Genomic DNA, 24,382 nt, shown 5'->3' with positions numbered 1-24,382 from the left:
TAATAGCTGAAAATTTCACACATCCTGAAAGAGATATGGACATTCAGTTACAGGAAGCCCAAGAAACCCCAGACAAGATCAACCCAAACATTACTCTGAGACACATCATAGTCAAATGTTCAAAGTCAAAGCATAGAGAGAACTTTGAAAGCAGCAAGCAGAAAATGATTTGTCCATGCAAGGGAAACCACAAAAGGCCATCAGTTCATTTCTCTGTAAAAACCCGAGGGACCAAGAGGGAGTGGGATGATATATTCAACGTGTGGAAAAAAATTAACCAAGAATTCTGTACCCTTATGCTTTAAAGGCAAAACTCTCCTTCAGAAATGAAGGAGAGATAAAAACATTCCCAAACAAAAACTAAAAAAGTTCATCACTACTAGACCTGCCTTACAAGAAATTTTAAAGAGAGTACTTCAAGTTGAAATGAGAGGACACTAAATAGCAATATGAAAACATCAAATTTACTGGTAAAGGTAACTATATAGTCAAATTTAGAATTCTCAAATAACGTGAATATAAGTTAAAAAATAATATTAAAAATAATTATAGGGGCACCTGGGTAGCTCAGTCAGTTAAGTGATTCTTGATCTCAGGGTCATGAGTTCAAGCCCTGCATTGGACTCCATGCTAGGCATGAAGCCTACTTAAACAAACACCCCCCTCCAAACAAAACAAAACAAAATAAAATAAACAAAACAAAAATACCCCATAGATAAAATAATTTGCTAATGATACACAATATAAAAAGATCTAAAGTGTGACATCAATAGCATAAAATGTGGGAGGAGAAATGTATATTTTTTTAAATGAGGTTGAAGGTAAGTAGTTATCAGCTTAAAAGACTGTTATAACATGTATAACCTTCATGGTAACCACAAAGAAATAAACTGTTTTGTTTGTTCTTAATGTTTTTTATTTATTTTTGAGAGACATAGAGAGGCAGTGGGAGCAAGGGAGGGTCAGAGAGAGAATGAGACACAGGCTTCAGGCTCTGAGCTAGCTATCAGCACAGAGCCTGATGCGGGGCTTGAACCCACAAACCGTGAGGTCATGACCTGAGCTGAAGCTGGACGCTTAACCAACTGAGTTACCCAGGTGCCCCCAAAATAAACTCTTAATAGTTGTACAAAAGACAAAGTAAAAGGAAGTAAAGCATACCACTACAAAAAATCCTAAAGGAAGACAGTAAGAGGAAATGAAAGGAACAACGGAACTAAGAAATAGTCAGAAAATAATAAATCACAAAAGTAAGTCCTTACCTACTAGTAATCGAATATAAATAGACTTAATCCTCCAATCAAAAGGCAAAAAGTGGCTGAATGGGCAAAGAAATAAGATCCAGCAATATGCTACCTATAAGAGATTCACTTTAGCTTTAAGGACACATATAGGTAGAAAGTGAGGAAATGGAAAAAGATATTCCATGCAAATTGTAACCAGAGGAAAGCAGGACTGGCTATACTTATATCAGATAATATAGACTTTCAGTCAAAATCTGTCACAGGAGATCAAGATTGTCACTTATAAAGGAGTCAATTCATCAAGAAGATGTAACAGTTGTAAAGATATATGTACCAACACTGGAATGCCTAAATATTAATTTTTTTTTCACGCATGCAAAAGCAAAGGGCTTTATTACGGACTTATATAAGCACGGGCTCACAGACTCACCAGTGTACTGGATCCACGTGGAGTGAGCCATATTAATTTTTTAAAAATCTGTATTTTAGAGAGAAAAAGAGAGCAAGCAGGGGAAGGGCAGAGAGAGAAGGAGACAGAATCCAAAGTAGGCTCCAGCGTCTGAGCTGTCAGCACAGAGCCTGATGCAGAGGCTTGAACACACAAACTGCAAGATCATGACCTGAGACGAAATTGGATGCTTAACCAACTTAGGCCCCTGGAATGCCTAAATATTTAAAGTGTTAATAGAACTGAAGGGAGAAATAGATAGCAATACAGTAATAGTAAGGGACTTTAATAATCCACTTTCAACATTGGATAGTACATCTAGTACATTGTAATTATACAAGCCGATGGACATACCAGCTAACCTTATTATAATCATTTTGTAATATATATGTGTATCAAATCAGCATGTACACCTTAAGCATACACAATGTCACATGTCAATTATAGCTCAGTAGTGCTGGCGAAAGAAAGAAAAACATGAGAAAAAAAGTACAGAGACTTACTCTTTATGTTCATGATCAATTTTCTACAACCTATTCCTTTTTATGTTTCAGTTGAGAATTAAGTACACAAAGAAGCTGCTAGACCTTCCTTTCCTAGACCTGAAGCTCCTGGAGCATGAGTTGTCAACAAGTGTTGACTGAACTTGCTTTCCAGACTACCGAGGAAAGTGTCAAAGTGAGATGCTCATTAAATCTGTTTTTCTTAAACTATAATGTACATAAAATTGTCAGGCTGATATATTCTTCTACCTCCTTATAAATATGTCTGAATCTGTTTTCTTTTACACTTGCATTTTATTTTGCACATTATGGTAGAAGAGGAAAGCCATATTCTGTCAGCTGTTTTTGTTTTTATATTATGTTAAAAATGAAATAAACAAAACTTTCACTTTGTGGACTTTGGCTTAATTAAAGGCCCATTTCAAATGCTCTTATTTAAAAATTGAGTCAGCTGTATGTTAATAAAATATCCTGGATTATTCATTTTCAGGCATAAGTGACATTTCTTACTCAAGAAACTCATTCAAAGGACCTTGAATATCTAAAGCAGTGTTTGAGTCACACAGAACTATTAACAATGACAGGATCGTGGCAAAGGCCACAGTGAATAGAAGCTATGACAAGCAGAATCTGTCTGAGATTCATTTTATTTGGCTGAAAATGACTAAGTAAGATCAAAAGTAGCTGTGTCATGTGATGTATGATGTGATTTTAAAGCATTACTGAAAAATTATAAATGGATGATATCAGAGCCTATTGGAGAAGGGCCAGTTGTTTCTGAGAGTCACATCGGTTTTAACTATTGTTAACAACGAAAGATATGAAAACTAAGAATAAAAAGCTTAGGAGACAGTCAGCTTTCAAGCATTTGAATCCCTCTTGGATGAAAGCCAGGTGCTCATGTGCGTGGATCACAGAGCTTATGGAAGACTTACCTAAGTAGGACAAGAGGCGAAGGGCTTGGAAATGATGACCTCTCTGGGAGCCTGCTGCTCCTTTTCTCCCCTGCCAGCCACCGCTACACTTGTTCGTGGTGAGTGAGAAAATCAAATGGCTGGAGGGTTTAGCTTTCAGCTTAGGCTTCAGCACGCTCATAGAAGAGGGGAGAGAACATGGGTTAGTTTGTTACAGTGTTCAGCATTTTGCCCTTTGTACTCCTGTGATTTAGAGGAGTACAGAAAAAATTACAAAACAATTTTTTTCTGGGTTTGCTGAAAGGAAAATCTGGCAAAGCATCTAGTAATACTCAGTTTATAACTAATTTTCTAGAGTTGACGTAGGATCTGCTGAGTTCTTTTTAGAGGCTATTAAGTAATTAGCCCTTACTTAGCATTTTCTATATTGCAATTTATTTCATTAAGCAAGGGAATAAATAATTTATTAGGAAAAATATAAAAATTCAGTGAAGGTGAATTTATGCTTAAGCTGGTCCATGCCTCAGCCTTTTATTGTCTACCAGATACACAGCACAAAAATATTTCTGAGCTTATACTGTCTCTATACTTTTCACTAGAAAATATGTATTTAATTTTTCTTTGAAGGCCTGTGATATTATAACTTTTGTTTGTTCTAGGAATTATTTTTCAAAACACTGATTCATGCCAGAACATGTCATATTTTATCAGTCATTCACCTTCAATTCACGTGGCTGTTTGGGCAGAAACATTTGACAGTATTTAATGACTGTGATGCATTTTAAACAAAACCATTATAATATGTTTGAAAAAACAGTTTCTGCCTAGCTAAAATTGTTTCTTTGAAAAACAGACTTAGTAGCAGACCTCTAATTATTCTTTCTGTAATAAAGAACATTCAGAGAAAAGATCTCTGATCACATCAGATCTTTGGATATTAAGAGCTTTTGCCATCACCCATTAGTATTTTTTTAATCTGACATCAGAATCCTTAAAAAAAATCATTCTTGCACGTCTGGGAGGTTAGGGTGGATAGGAAATAATAGTGAATAGGAAATAATGCTTTTGAAAATCCTGGTCTTTATGAGAGTTCACCACCCGTAAAATGCTTTCTGTTTATGGAAGAACAGCAGTAAGGATAGTTATTTGATATGTTCTCGTGTTGCAGCATGAATAGCAAAAACGAATGTAATATTATTAGTTGAAAGATTTGGCTGAAATTCATTATTGGTATTTCACTATGATTCAGTTGTCTTCAGAAATAAATGTTGTTTGCTTCAGCATGTATCTATTTGTGGAACAAATAATAAAATAACTTCACCTTTAACTTGATCACTTAATCACCTGTGGTTTTTATCCTAAGATCAGATTTCGTTCATAGGAAGTAGCTCTTTCTTAAAGAGATTGTTTGAGTGAAGTAAATACAACCTTATTATTTAAAAAAAATTTTTTATGTCTTTATTTTGAGACAAGAGACAGAGAGTGAGCGGGGGAGGGGCAGAGAGAGAAGGAGGCACAGAATCAGAAGCAGGCTCCAGGCACTGAGCTGTCAGCACAGAGCCCGACTTGGGGCTTGAACCTACGAACTGTTAGGTCATGACCTGAGCTGAAGTTGGACACTTAACTGACTGAGCCACCCAGGTGCCCGAATATAACCTTATTATTGAACTGAGTCTCAGTAAGCACTTTGTATTAAAAACCATAGTGTTTTAGGAAGTGGGCAGGTGCAATTTTAAACTTAGTATTTTAACCAAGTGTCACACCCAATATTGTGACATTCTCTACCAAAAACCAAAGACTAATAATTTTCATAGTCACATAAACTTGGGAATTAATGCAACCCTGTTTAGAGATGCTCAGTGTACTTGAGAGTATTAAAGCCCTGTCCTGCACCTAAGAAACTCTTTTACTTTTTAAACTATCTGTATATATTAAATTTTTTAGAGAGAGACAGTGCACTTGGGAGGGAGAGTAGTGGGAGGGAGGGAATCCTAAGCAGGTTCACGCTCCCAAGGGAAGGGGGATTGGAGGGGGGGCTGGGTCCCAAGACCCTGGGATCATTTTTTGAGTTGAAATCAGGAACTGGACACTCAACCAACTGAGCCACATTGGCACCTCTTAATCTAGATATTTTTAAGTTTTATGTTTGCACAAATAGGTAAGAGTCAAGTGGATCCTCTTCTTTTCCATGTCCTGTTCTCCCAAGGCAACCATATTCCATCTTTTCTTTTAAAAATGTTTATTTATTTTTGAGAGGTGGGGAGAGAGTGGGGAGAGAGAGAGTGAGAGAGCAAGCATGAGTGAGGGGAGAGGCAGAGAGAGAGGGAAAGAGAATCCTAAGCAGGCTCTATGTTATCAGCACAGAGCCCACTGTGGGGCTTGAGAAACCATGACCTGAGGTCAAGAGTCTGTCGTTTAACTGTTAGCTATCCAGGCATCTCATACACTTTTCATTTTTGAACTGATTTTTTTTGGTACCAAACTCTGTCTTGAGACAATAGAATTGTATGGCTACTTCCTATTTTCTCTCTTTTTTAAATTCCAGTATAGTTAACATACAGTGTTATATTAATTTCAATGTGCAATGTGTTGAATCACTATTCAACAGATCTATACATTTCTCAGTGCTCATCAAGATAAGTATACTCTTAATCCCCTTCATCTGTTTCACCCATCCTCCCACTTACCTTCCCCCTTGGCACACCACCAGTTTGTTCTCTATATTTAATTGGCTGCCTTTTTGTTTGTTTCTTTTTTTCTTTGTTTGTTCTTGTGTTTTGTTTCTTAAATTCCACATATGATAATTGTCTTTCTCTGACTGACTTATTTCACATAGCATTATACCCTCTAGGCCCATCTATGCTTTTTGCAAATGGCAAGATCTTTCTTTTTTATGGCTGAGTAATAGTCTATCACACACACCAGCATATGCACACATGCATAGACATACATGCACCACTTCTTTATGCATTCATCTACTATTGGACACTTGGGTTGCTTCCATATCTTGGCTATTGTAAATAATGCTGCAGTGAACATGGGAGTGCATATATTTTTATAAATTAATGTTTTTGGTTTTTTTGGGTAACTACCCAGTAGTGGAATTACTGGATCACATGATAATTCTATTTTTACTTTTTTGAGGAACCTCTATAATGTTTCCTCACAATGGCCACACCAGTTTGCATTCTTACCAACAGTGCACAAGGGTTCCTTTTTCTCCACATCCTCATCAACACTTGTTATTTCTTGTATTTTTGACTTTAGCCATTCTGACAACTATGAGGTGATAATCCCATTGTGGTTTTAATTTGCATTTCTTTGATGATTAATAAGGCTGAGCACCTTTTCATGTGTCTGTTGGTCATCTGTGTGTCTTCTTTGCAAAAATGTCTATTCATATTCTCTGCCCATTTTTTTAGATTTGTTGGAATGTTTTTATTATTATTTATTTTTCTTTTATAGTTTATTGTCATGTTGGTTTCCACATAACACCCAGTGCTCAGCCCAACAAAGTGCCTCCTTCATGCCTATCACCCATTTCCCTCTCTCCCCCACCCCCATCAACCCTCAGTTTGTTCTCAGTATTTAAGAGTCTCTTATGGTTTGCCTCCTTCTTTCTTCCTAACTATTTTTTCCCCTTCCCCTCACCATGGTCCTCTGTTAAGTTTCTCCTGTTCCACATATGAATGAAAAAATATGGTATCTGTCCTTCTCTGCCTGACTTATTTCACTTAGCATAATACCCTCCAATTCCATCCATGTTGCTACAGATGGCCAGATTTCATTCTTTGTCATTGCCATGTAGTATTCTGTTATATATATCTTCTTGATCCATTCATCAGTTGATGGACGTTTAGGCTCTTTCTATGATTTGGCTATTGTTGAAGTGCTACTATGTACATTGGGGTACATGTGCCCCTATGCATCAGCACTCCTCTATCCCTGGGGTAAATCCCTAACAGTGCTATTGCTGGGTCATAGGGGAGTTCTATTGATAATTTTATGAGGAACTTCCACTGTTTTCCATAGTGGTTGCACCAGTGTACATTCCTACCAGCAGTGTAGGAGGGTGCCCATTTCTCCACATCCTCACCAGCATCTATAGTCTCCTGATTTGTTCATTTTAGCTACTCTGACCACTCTACCCATTTTTTAACTTATTTGTTTTCTTGATGTTGAGTTATATAAGTCCTTAATATTTTTGGATATTACCTCCTTATCATATATATATAATTTGCAGATTTATTCTCCCATTTATTAGGTCAACTTTTGCTTGTTGATGGTTTCCTTTGACATAAAAACCCTTTTTATTTTGGTATAGCCCCGGTAGTTTATTTTTCCTTTTTGTTTCGCTTGCCACTGGAGACATATCTATAAAGGTGTTTCTATGGTTCATGTCAAAGAAATTACTGCCTATGTTTTCTTCTATAAATTATATGGTTTTAGGTATCACATTATGTTTTTAGTCCATTTTGAGTTTATTATTGTGTATAATGTAAGGAAGTGGTCTAATTTCATTGTTTTGCATGCAGCTGTCCAGTTTTCCCAACTCCATTTGTGCAGGCAATCATCTTTTCCCCGTTGTATATTCTTGCCTCTTTTGTCGTAGACTAATCAACATTCAAAGTGTCAGTTTATTTCTGGACTCTCTATTCTGTGTCTTTCTGTGCCAGACCCATGCTGTTTTGATTACTCCAGCTTTATAGTTTAATTTGAAATTTGAGATTGTGATACCGCCAGCTTTATTTTTCTTTTTTCAGATTGCTTTGGGTATTTTTGTGGTTCCATACAAATGTGTTTTTTTTTCTTATATTTATCTGTTGACTTCTTATTATGAAAGATGAGAATTTATTTAGCTTGCCCCCTCATCCCATCTCTTGATCACCCTTTCACAAAGGTGCATGTGCATATGTGTGAGCACACTCACTATTCCTCCCCTCTCATTTATCCTGCAAAATTATGTTGTGACTTGGATTATATCAACATTTAGTGTTTATATTATTAGTTAGCTAGTTTTCTAGGTGTTTATCTCTGAATCAGCCCCCAGTTCTCTACCAGTTGAGTAAATCTCTTCTAAGTATATTCATTTACATCAGGTTTTCTCTCAATGTCACCTGTTTGGATCAGACTTTCTGAGAATCTTCTGACCTGTTCCATTCTGGACTGGATGCCTTCCTTGTCTGGTATACAGCTGCCATCCTGAGATTTCCCTTCTTCATAAACCTGGAGTGCTAGGTTGCCTGGTTTCTGCTTCCCATGGGTTCCTTCTTGGTTTCCTTTGTTTTAGTTGGAGTGTATAGAAAGACTTTGATATCTTTTGAGAAAAGTATTTGGGAGGTTATTTCTTGTGAACTTAAATATCTGAAAATATCCTTATTCTATCTTCACATTGTACTGTTTATCAATCTATATTATTTTTAGTGTACAATTCCATGCTATATTTCTTAACTTTTTTTTTAAAAGTAAGCTCTACACCCAACATAAGGCTTGAACTCATGACCCCAAGATCAAGAGTCACATGTTCAACTGACTGAGCCATCCATATCCCCTCTGTGCAATAGTTCCTTTTCCTTCTTAAGAAAAATATAGTTTCCAATGTAGCTGCCATAGGAAAACACACTCTTGTGTGTCTCCTCTATTTTCAGTACTCTACTTCTGGCACTTCTGATCACTAACTGTGTGGTGGTTTTTTTACCACATCAAGCAATTCTATGATAACAGCTGAGTATCCTATACTGTAACTCAATTCTGACATTATCTACTTGAAGATAGTGTCAGATCCCACAGGCTAAGGACTCAGTTCCACAAGACTGTTTCCCTCCCTCCACCCCCTTTAGATGCCTATCTAAATAAAGTCCAGGTTGTTACCTGTGTATCTGACTGGCTATAACTCAACCCCCTCCTCAGGTTCCTACCACCCCCTTCTCAGGTTTGATAAGTTTCCTAGAGCCAGTCATAGAATGCAGGAAAACAATTTACTTACTAGATTACCAGGTTGATAGAAAGGATATTAAAGCATATGAATGAGGGGTGCCTGGGTGGCTCAGTAGATTAAGCATCCAACCAAAGTTGGTTGCTCAGGTCATGGCCTCATAGTTTGTGAGTCTGAGCCCCACGTCAGGTCTGTGCTGACAGCTCAAACCTGGAGCTTGCTTCTGATTCTGTGTCTCCCACTCTCATTTCCCCTGCTCCACTATGCTCTCACTGTCTCTCTCAAAAATAAAAATAAAAATAAAAATAATAATAAAACAAAGCATATGAATGAACAGCCAGATTAAGAGATAAATAGGACAAAGTCCAGAAGGGTCCTGAGCACAAGAGCTTCTGTCCTCATGGATGTGTTTTTGCTCACTAATCTGAAGGCTCTCTGAATCCCATCTTTTTGGTTTTTTTATGGAGTCTTCATTACATAGGCATGACTGATTAAATGCTGATCATTGGTGATTGATTCTACTTCCAGTCCTTTTCTTCTTCCAGAGTTGAGTGTGACTGAAAGTTCATATGCTTTAATTAAGGTTGGTTCCTCTGGTAAGCAACACCTTCCTTAAGGGCTTTCCAAAAGTAATCTCATTAACATAAACTTAGGTGTGGTTGAAAGGGACTGGTTATGGATAATAAGAACACTCTTCACCTTTGTGGTTTTGATGCTATTTCAGGAACCAAGGACAAAAGACCAACTACTATAACAAAAGATACTTTCATTGCTTTGTGCTTAGGAAATTCAAGTCTTAGGAGCTCTCTGCTAGAAATGAGGACATAGACCAAAAATATGTTTTTATTATAAATCATATCACAGTTGCTTTTGAAAAATCCAAAGCAATCTAAGTTATGATTCTTTGTATATGCCTAGACCTCTAACCTAAATTACATTTTCTCTGATATTCTGAGATTTCCAAATAAAGTGCCTTAGTGTTTATCTATTTTTATATACAAGGTGAGTCTTTTTAATCTAGAAACTCATGTCCTTCTATTTCTTCAAAACTTCATTGATGATTTTTTTTTTCCTTTCTTTTTCGTTTTGTCTTCAGGAACTCCTAATCTCCAAATGTTGGGCCTCTTAGATTGGTCGCTAATTATCTTACCATTTTCCCCTAGTTTCTGTCTATTTACTTTTTTGGTTTACTTTCTGTGAGATTTTCTCAACTTTATTTTCAGCCATTGAATTGAGATTTCCCTTTTTACTATCATGTTTTTATTTTCCAAAGTTCTTTTTTGTTCCAAAAATATTTCTTTTAAAAGTAACATTCTATTCTTACCTCATGGATTATCTCTGATAATCTTTCTTTTTCAACAAAATCATCTTACAAAACCTGTTTCCTACAGGTTGAGGTTTTTTTGTTTGCTTACTTTGGGCCTGTTATTCATATTAGAGCTTTCCCTAAATCTGTGCTAATTCTTGAGTTCCTGGTCAGATTTAAGAGTGGGAGACTAGAAGGCTGAATGAATGCTCTGAATATGTAGACAGACCTACTGACTGTGGATGTCACTGTGGGGTGATGTGGATGTGCTAGTTTTATTATCTTGTCTTCTTGGACTGATCAGATATATTGGAGAAGGGATCTCTAGTCCCTTGACTAGAGGGTAAGGCTTTGGAGAACCAAGTCTGGGATAGAGTAAGGAAAGATTTAGAGTTCTAACTTCTTTTAAAACATTTCTAAACAAAATCAATCTCAGTGTGCCCCTTTACCCAGAATTAGGCCACACTCAAGGTTAAGGGCACAGTCCTCCAAGGCTGTCAAGTGGGCCCAAAACTTCTGACACCAGCTCCAAATTCAGGGGGCCCCAGGGCTATCTTTACTTCAAACCATCTAGTTATAGATTAAGGGATCCTCGCAGACTCCTTCAGATTTGATAATTTGATAGATCAACTTACAGAACTCAGAAAACACTATGCTTGTGATTATAATTTTATTATAGCAGAAGAATACAAATCAGAACCCGCCAAAGGAAGAAATAGATAGGGTGTATTCTGAGACTGAGAAAGTTCCAACTGCAAAACCTTCACATCCTCAGGATGAATTACAGACTTGTCATTAATGTGTGACAATACTCATGGAGTATTGACAACTCGGGAAGTTTTCTTGATCTTCAATGTCCATAGTTTTTATTGGTGCTTCATTATTTGTACATGATTGATTGAATGATTGCCCTGGTGGTTGCCCAAAGCCCGAATTCTCTAACCACATGTTGGTCTTTCTGTCTGTCTGGCTAGCCCCATCATGAGTCACCTTGTTGACATAAACTGTCAGGTGTGCTCTGAGGGGCCCACAATAAATAACAAAAGTACTCCCACCATTCTGGAAATTTCAAGGTGCAGAGGTTACCTCCTAGGAGTCAGGACAAAGGCCACACTTCTCTTTTTGTAAAGTTAAGTTTTCTCTCTACACCCTTCCTTCTCTACTTCCAGAGGAACCTGGTTCTACCAATTCCAAAATGCTTAAAGGATTCTGAAGTAAAATCAGGTTGATTCTTTGTTTTCTGATCTTCTCGTTTAAGATTTAGCTTTCTTGAGTTGGCTAAAGCATTTATCACTTGTTCATATAATTTTTAGTTTCCAAAAAGATTGTTTTTTCTCCCATTCTTGAATGTTTATATTAAAAAAAGAAGTCCCAAATAGAAAATCCCTCTGCAGTGGTGTTAGTGGGGTTTCTGGAGGAAGCAGAATGAGATACATATATTCAGTTTGCTGTCTTTAGCCAGAAGTCACCCAGCACTCTCACTTTATTTGTCAGTAGCAACTTCTAGTAGAATATCTATTACTACCCAGATAAATAAACACTGAGTTAGCAAACATTTGTATGTTGCTGCATTAATATGGACAACTAATTTAGACCTCAGAATCTTTAAAGATGACTATTCCTGTAAGGCTTATTTTCTTTCAACTTTACATAATAAGGTCACAAAAGATAAATAGCCTCTTATCACTTATTGACTGAGGATGAAAATATAAGAATAGAGAAGGATCTTTTAACTTCAATGTTATCTATTTTTACAATGTTTGAATTAATATATATTAATTTTTAATTAATTTAAAAATAATTTTAGAATAGGAAAAAGTAAAACCATTACATAAAGTAATCCTTAAAATATTTCCACTTCACATCTATGATACTAGGGTTAATGGAGTACTAAAACTGGAGAATTCTTTTTATATATAATGGAATAGGTAGGACAGAGCACAGAACTCCTTTAATTACTCTGATCTGGAAGTCACATTTGTAGGGTTCCTTTCTTTTTCTTTCTCTCTCCCTCCTACTCTCTTTTCTGGACCAGAAAGAGATTTTTAAGGTTACATTTTCTATTAATAAAGTCTACCTGGAAAAGAGGTGGTTGGTCCTCTCATATTGCTGATTTCTCATTTTACTTTCTTGGTAAATAAGAGTAGATTCATTGATTTTCCTGTCCCATTTTAGAATACAACTGCAATCATATTTCTCTTCTTTACAGTCTTTTTCAAGTTTCTGTTCCCTGTGAGATTCATTCCAAACTCCTCTATAGCATGGCATTTGCAGTACTCATAGTATGCCCGTAACTTACCTTGTAGCCTTGTCTGTTTCTGGTCCCCATCAAGCTCCCATTTCCTCCCAGTGCTGAATTATTTTTTGACTCTCCTAACTTTTGGTGTTGAGGCATTCCCCCAGGCTGGAATTCTTTTCCCATTTCCCTTCTATCCCTGCCCATCTAAGTTATGCCTGTTTTTACAAGCCTATCTCAAATATTACCTTATCCAGAAAATATTCCTTCTTATCTTTCCTTTTTTTAGGATTAATCCTAATACACTGGGGCCTCACAGGGCTTTGGTTGCTCACATCCTGCTTGTATAATAGGTATCAGTGGGTGAGTGTGTGTGTGTGTATGTGTGTGTGAGTGAAGGGGACAGTGGAGGGAGGCACATTATCCCTGTTATAATTTCCTTGATGGCAAATATGATGAGTTATATATATATATAACACCTTATATAAAGTTGATTCTCAGTAATGTCAGTTTTCCTTCTGTTAATAGCATTGACGAGAGTAGCAATTGTGTAGATTATGTATTAAAGTTTTACAAATTCATTTCCTCTCTAGACATTTTCTTGAACAACAGAAAAGTAGCTGCCTAATGCTTAAAGATGATTATTAGTAACTTGGGATGAGCTAAGAAATATGAACACTCATCACTGAATCCAGGTCCATACACTCATGAGCATGGGGACCATTTGCAGCTGACCAGTTGATGCAGCCAAGTGGATCTCTGAGTGTCAGGAGCCGACTGCTATGGTGGGGGAAAAAACACAGGAGGCATGATGACTAGATGAGTCAGTCTGGGTGTCCCTGCCACTGGAGAAGGATTTGATAATTGGGGTGGAGGGCCAGGGAGTAGGAGGAGAACCCAAGGGGGGAAGATGGTTTGAGGAAGTGTGTTTGGCTCACGGAAGACCCTATGCTCTGGATGAGGGAGTTAGCGGTGGTTGAAGGGAGGCTGGGAGAGGTCTCTGTGTGGTTAGCAGGATATAATCAACCATCTGCCTGGGGACACAGTTGGGCACAGAGGACATATTAAAGGGGAAAAAAGAGCGAGGAAAGAACAGTGATAGCACCAAGAAAATAATTTTAATTGCAGAAATCTGTCAGGGACCCACTATTTACATGTTGTCGCCCCCTTCCCTCCCTCTGAAGTCCTTCTCATGGATATCCTATCCGCTTGCAGGCTGTTCTGTTCTGGCAGGAGGATTAGAAAGTGAGACTAATCGAGGGTTATGGCAGTGATCTCACTAAGCCTTATTATTCCAGGTGACTGCTGCAGGGCTTGGGGCCAGAAAGAGGGCCAAGGAGGAGGAAGCAGAAGTGATTATGGAAACTTCCTTAGGAGCATCTTACAAACACCACTCTTTGTTTTTCCTCCTAACAACAAATCTAACTTAACCCTTGGTAGGAACTCTTGGGCTCTCATCTTTAAGAGCTTAGAGCCATTTCAAGTTTCCTAATGCTTGACCTTGAAAGAGGCCAGGAAGGTCCACAGGCAGCAAGATTTAAAACCAGATGATGAATTAGAGCCTCATTTGTAGGTAGGCCATGGCATTTAATTCAGCCATTTATTAAACTTGTTTTTGTGTTTCCTTCACAGAGTCTGATTCTGGAATGCTGGAACCAGATATAGGGTACACCTCTTAAGTTTATTTCTTTTTCCTTAATGCAGTCAAAGCATGAGAACATAACCTTGGATAAAAATGAAAACATTCCAGTGGAACTTGTTATTCCTTTCAAAATTCAGTGTCTCTATGAATAGGTTCTGTGAAGGATGATTATGAGAACATGAAAGGGATGAAATGAAGAGGGAGGATAAAGGATACTCAGTGACACCAAACATAATTTTCTATCCTCAATTTTATAACATGTACTTAGTAGCAAGCATATCTGTTAATTTGGCTAGGATTATGCTTTCATCTTTTACTTGCTTTTAGGGAATAGGCAGAGCTCAGAAATATTGAGGGTAAGTATTTTGGTTTGGGTTGATGGTAAAACTGCCTCTCAAATGATACACAAGATGATTTCCTTAATTGGTAAGAGCAGTTTCTTCAAGCAAGGAAAGGGGGCTTGACCCTATTCTGCTCAGATTGGCTTTGTCAGCTAGTTACGTTACTGTGGTACTTAATTTATTTATAGATTTATTAATTTCGCTTTAAGATTGCTCAGTTCTTAGGGTATGTATAGTCTTGGTTGGTTCTTCTGAACTGTGACTGGATGTGCTCTGTCCACCCAAACACTCTTTTCCATAGTGATCCCTGTTTTGGCAACTGTTTCCTTTTTCTCTGCTCACTTATCACGGCTTGTTTTCAAAAGACCTAACTGTAACTGCCCAGGCCTGGAGCTTATACATTAGCTTTCAAACAGGGACAGGAGAGTAGCCTTTTCTTGTAAGAGATTTGGGCGACTAAGTACATATGAAGCTGGTGCCCTGCAGACTCACCCGTGTCCTGCTGGCACGGAGCAGGCCTGACACCAGCCTTTATCTTATATGGCCACAGGAAGAGAACCCGAGGGGCGTGGGGAAGGAGGAGCCAGACACTCAATCCTGAAGGACCTTTAGGGACAAAAGCATTTACAGTAAGTACATACGGCAGATTTCTGGCTTTTCTATTCTTTTATTTAAGAAAGAAAAATTACTAGAGAAGGGAGAAAGAGGTGGGAGCTTTGATGGCTGTGTGGCTGCACTTTTTGGTCACCTAGCTTGGTAGAAGAACACTCTGAAATGTGTCTTATTCAAATCGAATGCATTCTGCCAACGTCAGGTTTTGGCTAAGAGCTTGTGGACTGTCAGGAAGATAGCAGAACCGGTCCGTGTCAGTAAGCAATTCATGGCATGTTCCTTCTGTTGCTACAGGATGATAGATTATGGTGGGAAAAGCCCTCCCAATATATTAAAAGAAAACAACTTTTAAATCTTTACTGCTTGCAGATTTCGCAGTTTAAATGTTGAATATTCTTTGGATTTGTGGAAAGGAAAGAGTTTGATTTATGTTATTTTTAACAGCAGCTGAGATAAAGGTGGTATTATCTCTAATGCTGGAGAGGTGGCCACAGATAAGCACTTGATCAGGGAGGGGGAGGAGCAGTCTTTGGTTTCCAAAAAGCTGGTTGATCACTCCTGTCACTATGTATCTTTGGAACCTGAGTGGGTGGGTGGGCACCTGGGCACATTTGGGTCATTGCTTTTATCTACATCATCAGTTGTCTACTAGCTTTTTAAAAAAAGTTTTTCTGTGCCTAGAAAGGAATCTCATTTCAAGATGCCTTGTAAAGTAAGAATACAAAATTTACAGTATTTAGAAGAACATATGATAGACCTGTGCTGAATTTCCTACTATTTGCATTCAAATGGAGTAATTAATTTGATGGGAAAGTAAGCTTGAATAGACATGATAGGGGCAGGAAAAATATACATAAAGGTTGTTACTAAAGGTCTCTTCCATGTGAGACAGTTTTCCTTGAAATTATAAATTTGTCTTTGAAATCAGATGTGATTTTGTGAAAGTCAAAAATAGATTGGTTATCCATGGGGGGGTACATTAAATGTGAGCTACTAGAACTGAAATTTAAGTGTTTATAGTAATTACTTTGCATGAAAATGGATAACCAATGTTATGCCACTTTCCAGGCTTGCTATGCTGCTATAACAGAGGCAGTATTCCCTTCCCAGTGGCAAAGGTGTATGAGAGGGAAAGTAGACAGAAATTGAAATAAAACTTTGGTAGACCTCCTGCTTTGCTTTACTTCTCTGAGATACTGAAGTTCTCTTGCTTATAGTCTGGTCAGTTAAATATGGAAACATCACATCCAGATTGAAATTTTATACATGCAGGAAAATTTTGCTTTGCAGCTTGAATGTTAGGTTTCCTTAGCCTTTACTCATGTGTGACAAACACCAGCTACATTTCTGTTTAATGTAGCTATTTTGTTCTCTGTGTCCTCTACAACATATCTCTGCTGTTAGGCTTTCATTTCAAACTCTAAGAGGAGAGAATCTCCCATATTTGTTTCTCTGGGAAGAATTAGCAACACATAACGTGTTAATGATGATTTATAAAATGCATTTGCACGGTAATACTTTATATATTTCATTAAGGAGGACAAATCTATTGATGCTGTTCATGTGGTTCAGTAAAATGGAGGCCCAGCACTTGGTATCTACACAGCACTCAGTATAGTCAGGAAGCTTCCAATGGCTTTGAAATCTCTAGAAAATAACCTGAGGTAATCACAGATTCTTATGGTCAGATGGGATCTCACTGATCATCTTGTCCAATTTTGTTATTTTCCATAGGAGGAAACTGAGACCAAGAAATGTGGAACATCTTGTCCCACATAAAACTGCACTGTGCCTGCTTAGTGCACAGCCTGATGGTATCTATGGAAATGTATATTGGGACATAAATTGCTTTGAGGCAATTTCTTGTATGTTCTTTAGTTTATAGTAGGATGTGTATTGCAGAGAAAGCCCCTGTTTCAGATTTAGGAGTTTCAGAGAAAACACAATGACCAAGTATCATTGTTCAGTTGTCCAGGGTGCTTAGAAGACATTTGGGGTCGAGTGTGTGAATGAGGATGTGGGTGTGGCTGAAATAGGTCATCATACACTACCCTGGCATTTAGTTTTCTGATTTGGGTGAGTCCAGTTTCTTAGAAGAGCTAACCACTGTTGGGACGGGTGGGTGGCTCAGTCGGTTAAGCATCTGGCTTCGGCTCAGGTCATGATCTCACAGTTCGTGGGTTCAAGCCCTGCATTGGGCTGTGTGCTGACAACTAGCTCAGAGCCTGGAGCCTTTCTTCAGATTCTGTACCTCCCTCTCCTTCCCTGCTTGTGCTGTTTCTATCTCTCAAAAATGAATTAAAAAATAATAATAATAAAAAAGAAGAAGCGTCTTCTTTATTTATCACCAGTTCTATGACCTTCCATTGGAAACCTTTATTAACCTTTGTGTATCAGATTCCTTCTCTGGGATTGTGATTCTAAACGGATTCCCCAGAAAACAGTGAATTGATTAAAAATTTAAAGTGCTTTGGGAAATCAGAACCAGAGCCTGTCTGAGACTAGAGTATGAACAAGTAGTATGATACTCACTCTTCTTGGACTTTTATTTCCCTGGGGTTTTGATATCTCTTATTTTTTTTTTAATAGCCAGGTCTAGAGGTGCCCATGTGCTTCAGTCGGTTAAGCTTCTGCCTTGGACTCAAGTCATGATCTCATGGTTAGTGAGTTTGAGCCCCACATCAGGCTCTGTGCTGACAGCACAGAGCCTGGAACCTGCTGCAGATTCTGTGTCTCCCTTTCTCCCTGCACCTCCTCTGCTCACACCCTGTTTTGGTCTCTCTCAAAATAAATAAACAGTAAGAAAATCTTTAAAAAAATAACCAAGTCTAGTAAGATTTTAAAAATTATATGCAAGGATGATTAAAAATGTGGGGCATGGATTTCTCTCTTTTACAATTAGGCAGAGAAAGCTGTTGAATTGAAGCTTAAAACCACTTTCTAAGGCAGGTACCAAAGTGATAAACCTACCTTATGACACAGTATTTTATTTTTGCCTATAATTTTGGTTTCAAAAATTCATTCATAAAGCTGATTATCATTTAATTTAAAATTTAAATGTTCAAGAAATTGGGAGGGGACACTGCAGTGCAGCGTTGGAATGTTTCTGAAATAATATGTCATAAGAATAACTTATTCGTAAGGTTTTTTCAATTCAGTAAGTCTTTTCATTCTCTGTACCCACTTCTGTATGGAAAGTTACATGTTCCTGGTCAAAATGGGAGCTTTCTTGATTCCCCCTCCCCTATCTTTATAGGTAAAATGATTTTGCTGTTGTTACAAGGTGAATCTTAAGAATCTAAAGAATTATAGGTTACTTTCTGGCAGTCACATTTAATTTCCTATTTTGTTCAGCCACCTTTCATCTTTGGGGAAGGGAAGCTAGAATGTGTAGAATCAGAAAAAGTCTCATAAAAGAAAAAGAAACCCAGGACTGCCTGGGTGGTTCTTTAGGTTAACTGTCTGACTTCAGCTCCAGTCATGCTCTTGTGGTTCGGTTCGGTTCGTTTCGGTTCATGAGTTTGAGCCCCACATTGGGTTCTCTACTGTCAGCGGGGAGCCTTGCTAGGTCATCTGCCCCCTCCACTGCCTACCCACTTGCTCGCTCTCGCTCTCTCTCTCTCTCTCTCTCTCTCTTTCTCCCAAAAGTAAGTGAACATTAAAGAAATATTTTTTTAAAAAAGGAAAAAGAAACTCACTGCCTTGAATAGAAGAAGCTGCTTCTGAAACTAAAAATAATGTCTACTTAAAATGTTTAAAGTGTAAGATCCTAAACATTGTCATTTTATGCTAGACTAGTTCTAGAAGAAAGATAAATTATATAGCTTAGATCATTACATTAGTAAGCTAGCTTGCTAATATGCTTTTCAACTTTACCTTAAAAAGCAACTTTATTATGACTTACTTATGTTATTTTAAACATCTTAATGTTACATAGTTAACATCTTAATGTTATGTGTTTAAGAGAAATTTATTACTCTTGAAATTCTAAAAGCCTCTAAAAATTTCAATGTAACCAAAACATTAATGTAATTTAAGTTGATAGTTAGATACTTTGTATATACTAATCCCTAATTTATGATTATTGACAAAATATAGTTTGGAATTACTCACAGTATCTGTTTATCTAACATATCATAGAAAGGAGCAACCTCTCCTGAATTCAGCATAGTTGTTTTTGTTAATTAAAACACGTTCCCTCTCTAGTTATCCCAGGTAGCGAATGTATTGGTTATAATAGCCAAGATGATGCTTAGGTGCTTGAGGTAGAAAAGCCCCAAATAATAGTGGCTAAAACAAGATAGAAGTTTGTTCTTCTCTCAGTAAAAGAAGTTTAGGGCAGCAGTCTAGGTACAGTAGCTCCTTGTTATCCAGTGGGATCCGTGTTCCTACCACCTTGCTCTGCCATCTTCTCCTGCCACACCCAGATGCATCTCCTGGTCTGAGACAGCAACTGGAACTCTGGCCATCAGGTTCACACTAAAGGCTAGAAGCAGGGGGGAGAAGCAGGAGAGAAGAAAGGAGGCGTCTCCTTAATTAAACTGACCCCCTTTAAGCAGCTCTCCCAGACATTCACTTACACCTCATTGGTCAGAACTTAGCCACATGGCCATACCTAACTGTGATGGAGATAAGGATGTTGTAAATTCTTGGCAGGAGTATGCACAGCAGAAAAGCAGGATTTTATTAGTAAGGAATGAGGAGATGATGGATGGTGAAGTAGGTAATACCACATGGTTTTGTGTTCCTATTATATGCTGGGTCTTGGAGCTACTATCTAGAAACTCACAACACCTCCTTCTGTTTTTGCCATGAGCTATGGTTTCTTAATTTAGAAATATAGCTTAATTTAGAAATCCTGTTTCTGCTGCGAAGTATGATTTCTTTATTTGGCAATCTTGTCTGACTCTTGCTTTCTTCTTTCCTCTTGCATTTCAGCTGTTTTGGAAAGAAGTAAAGTTTAGAATTCTCCATGTTAACCATGAGTGTGACACTTTCCCCACTGAGGTCACAGGACCTGGATCCCATGGCTACTGATGCTTCACCCATGGCCATCAACTTGACTCCCACTGTGGAGCAGGGTGAGGGAGAAGAGGCAATGAAGGATATGGATTCCGACCAGCAGTATGAAAAGCCACCCCCACTGCATACAGGGGCTGACTGGAAGATTGTCCTCCATTTACCTGAAATTGAGACCTGGCTCCGGATGACCTCAGAGAGGGTCCGTGACCTAACCTATTCAGTCCAGCAGGACTCAGACAGCAAGCATGTGGATGTGCATCTGGTTCAATTAAAGGTAAGGAAAGTCTCTGAACTTAGGTCCATTCCAAACAGAAATCTGAAAAAGGCTGTAGCACCTGGAACCTGAGTTCCATAACTTGCAATGAAGAAATGTCCAGGAAGAAAAACAGAATAGCAGGTTTGATACACATGGACGGAATTCATTGTTTCCTGATTTTAATTCATGGGTTGGTTATCTGGAACCAAACTGATCTTAGGGGCTAATGAAGACAGGTGGGGAAAGAGAAGGGCATTTTGGTGCAGTGTCACAGAAATCAATTATGAAGAATAAAATTATATAAAAGGTTTAATAAGACTCTCACAGGTAAAACATCAAACTGAGCTGTGATTGTGAGTATGTGTATGTTATTATTGTCTTCTGTTGCAGTTGATTTGTGGGTTCTTGCATGATGGGGAAGGGCACCGTTCTCCTTTTAGAATGAGTCCTTTCATCCAGATACAATGCGTCATGCAGAACAAAGGTGCTTTTATAACAACTCACTCAAGTTCAGATGTTAAAAAATGTCTGTGGCTTCTAGAGTCCTTGAAAAGCCTGACGTTTGTTAATCATGAAATGGAGGTGCTAGTAAAGAGTACTATTAGTAGAGATTCTGACCTAGGGACCCCACAGTACAGTGAATCGAGTCCTGTCATAGCCACTCCTATCGTCCAGGTCCCTGAGGCAAACACACTCTCAGGTGAATGACCAGCAAAGCAAGGCAGATTTATCACCAGTCAGGGCATTGGCCCCAAACCCTAATGTAAATTTCTAGTTAGTTAGATGAGATCCTAAGGAGAATGCTTTTACCTAAGTGAATTCATCCTAAATGATCTGAAACCAAAGACCAAACAGATTCTTGGATCTTAACCCTTAAATGGTTTATAGGCTGCAGCCATCAATGTGAGAAGAGAAGGTGAGTAGTTAAGCTAAGAGAACATGTGCCCCCAAAGCCTTCCACAGAGCTGGCTCAGCCTCTGGCTGGTTCAGAAGATACTGAGCCTATCTTTCCCATTAGGGAGAGTGTCCCAGAGAGAGAAGGATGGAATTGGGGGAGAGAGAGAGAAAACAAAAGAAGTCAGAGTGGCGAGATAGCTAGCTGGCTGGGTTTCTCCCAGGCTGAGCAGACTTGGGTGGTCTTTTTTCCATAGGTTCTTGGGAAGGAGAAAGTACAAAACAATAACAGAGAGAAGGCTAGGAACTATTTTCAATGTAAGCCTGCCCATTTCCCCACTGTGGCCATGGGGAGTGATGCATCTCAGTCCTTGAAATACGGTTCCTTTAATGAAAGGAGAAGCTCTCCTTGAGGCTGGCATGAAATGGAAGTCAGGGGGCTTCGCCTCATTCCTCCTTTCCTCTGTTCCCTCTAATGCTGCACATACATGTGGCTCCTGTAAGTACATACGGGGTTGGGGTTAAAAGGCAAGTTGACTGTTAGTGCCCCCAAATCTTTCAGAAAAGATGGCAGAAGATTAAAGGAGAATAGGAGGAATGAAAATAACTTGAGAAGACTCCACTTAAAAAGCTGCTAAGGGCTCCTAAAAACATCAATGAGTCAGTTAACTTCATTTAAATACATCACAGAATACATCAAAATTTAAATCTTAATTTCATATAGGAAAGTAAAGTTTTATATAATTGGCCAGGGCTAGGGTTAGTATTTGAGAAATCATCATTAGAGTGATTTGTTTGTCTTTTTCTCATTGGAACTGTCACCTTCTCACTTTAGTCAAAAGGCATCTGATGCCTGCCTCCACCCAGCTCTGTCCCAAGGTGTCTTCTGTCTCCTCTGCTGAAAAAGACGCCCCAGAAGGGCAGGAATTCAACATAGTAATCACATAGTACTCAATCAAAGATTGTTAAAGGGATGAATTGACATTGTCCTATGTTAATTTAATTTTAGGGTTTCTATCACTTCTTTTTTTTTGATACCTGTTTCATCAAGTGACTTAAACACCATTTTCTGTTACGTTTTCAAATATTCTGTAATAATAGAGCCCTTCCACATTGATCCCAAAGTCAAAGAGCTCTGGTCAGTGAACTGAGACTTAATCTACACAAGGATTTAGTTTTGGTCTCCTAATTTCACATACAGTTAAATTTCCCCTTTATTTGTGTAGTAGTTCTTTATTCAACAGCTGTGCACTTTGATGCATTTAAAGCAATTTTAAATACATGTCAGTTTCTCAGATTTCCACATTGATCCACAGAATAAAGGGGCAATTTGGACATAATGTTTTATATGTGAAAACACAACTAAACAACCTTGTAGGAGCAGCTCTCAAGTAAGGGATATGGCAAAGCAGAGTGGCAGACCCAGCCTGGGCAAGACCAGCTGTCTGCTATGGGGGGTCCCAGCTTGGCTCTTAGTGCCTTGGTGAATAACTCAGTTTATTAATTTAACATGAAAAATAACCATCCCAGGGATGGGAATGCCATGGCTTTAAGGACTATCTAGGCACAGATAATTTCTAAATTTATATATCTAAATGTTTTCCCAGGAACTTCATCTGCCTAACCGACATCTCTGATTGCATCTTGAAGTGAGCATCTCAATCCAGATATTCTTACTGAAAAGCTCTTAATCCCTCCTACGCCCATATCTTTCCTATTACCACACATTGCAAAGCCCAAGTGTGCCCCCCATCCCACACATCTGTCTTATCAACAAGCCCTGTGGATCCATATCCAATATATGACCTAAAGCCATTCACTTCTCCACAACCTACTGTTGCTCCCTAGATAAGCCACAAGACTGCTTGCCTGAGCAATGTTTAGAGTCTCCTCTACCACCTGCACTTTACTCTCCACACAGTAGCTAATGAAATCTTTTAAAAATGTGAATCAGGTCATGTTATTCCTTTGCTTCCTATTGGCATATAATAAATTTGAACTCTCTTCCTGTGGCTCTGCACCTGTCTGGTTCTCTGGCCATGGCTCCTGTTATTTTCTCCGTATTTGTAAAGCTTCAGGCACATTGAATTTCCAAAGGAATGTTAGGCTAGTTCATGCCTCAGAACTTTTCCTGTTGCCTCTGCCTAGAAACTTTCTTCCTCTTTCTTTGCCTGGTAGAGTTTCAATTCTCATCAAGCAATCGGGCAGAGGTGCAGCCAAGTTCTAATACCTGGAGGTGCAGGCCTAGGGTTAGGCAGGGGTTAGGAGTGAGGTGGGGCCTGCACTGTGTTTGGTGAAGGGCAAGCACAACAAAAAGGAGCTATCCTCACCTAACTTGTTTTTGTGCTTCACACTTCCGTTCACATTGCTTGCTCTATGTCTTGTTACCATGGTCTTCTCTGCCATTTTGTGGATGTTTAACCTACAAAATCAGTTGAGAAGTGCTTTTGGAAAATGCTCAGGGTAGGCTCAGCCTATGGTTTTGTTTGTTTGCTTTATTTATTTTGGTTTTTAGATTCCACATGGAAGTGAAATCATATGGTATTCATCTTTAATTGACTTATTTCAGTTAGCATAATGTTCCCTAGCTACACCCATGTCACAAATGGTAAGATTTCATTCTCTTTTATGGCTGAGTAATATTTTATTGTGTGTATATACTGATCTTCTTTATCCATGCATCTGTTGATGGGCACTTGGGTCACTTCCATATCTTGGCTATTGTAAATAATGTTGCAGTAAACATAGGGATGTATATATATATTGAATTAGTGTTTTTGTTTTCTTTGAGTAAAGACCCAGTAGTGGAGTTACTGGATTGTATGACATTTCAATTTAAAATTTTTGAGGACCCTTCATACTGTTTTCCATAGTGGTTGCACCAGTTTATATTCCCACCATCAGTGTATAACAGTTTCCTTTTATCCTTACTAACACCTGTTATTTCTGTGTTTTTGATTTTAGTCATTCTGACAGGTGATATCTCATTGTGGTTTTTGATTTGCATTTCCCTGATGGTTTGTAATGTT

At 38.3% G+C, this 24,382-nt stretch overlaps 1 protein-coding gene across 2 annotated transcripts in view; it reads left to right on the top strand.

The window, feature by feature from the left end:
- The window catches only part of AKAP6 (A-kinase anchoring protein 6), a 481,813-nt gene that overhangs the window by 96,263 nt on the left and 361,168 nt on the right, over positions 1-24,382 (top strand). Inside the window, exons 3-4 of one of the 2 annotated variants that reach the window (XM_029951556.1) lie at positions 2,247-2,370; positions 20,120-20,477. In XM_029951556.1, coding sequence (XP_029807416.1) covers positions 20,154-20,477 — 324 coding nt within the window. In that variant the 5' untranslated portion in view covers positions 2,247-2,370; positions 20,120-20,153. The remainder of the gene's footprint in view (positions 1-2,246; positions 2,371-20,119; positions 20,478-24,382) is intronic. The other variant, XM_029951555.1, reaches the window with a different exon arrangement.

Source organism: Suricata suricatta, chromosome 9, assembly GCF_006229205.1.
Source record: "Suricata suricatta isolate VVHF042 chromosome 9, meerkat_22Aug2017_6uvM2_HiC, whole genome shotgun sequence".
Taxonomy (NCBI): Eukaryota; Metazoa; Chordata; class Mammalia; order Carnivora; family Herpestidae; genus Suricata; species Suricata suricatta.
This window is presented reverse-complemented; position numbering and strand designations above follow the sequence as displayed.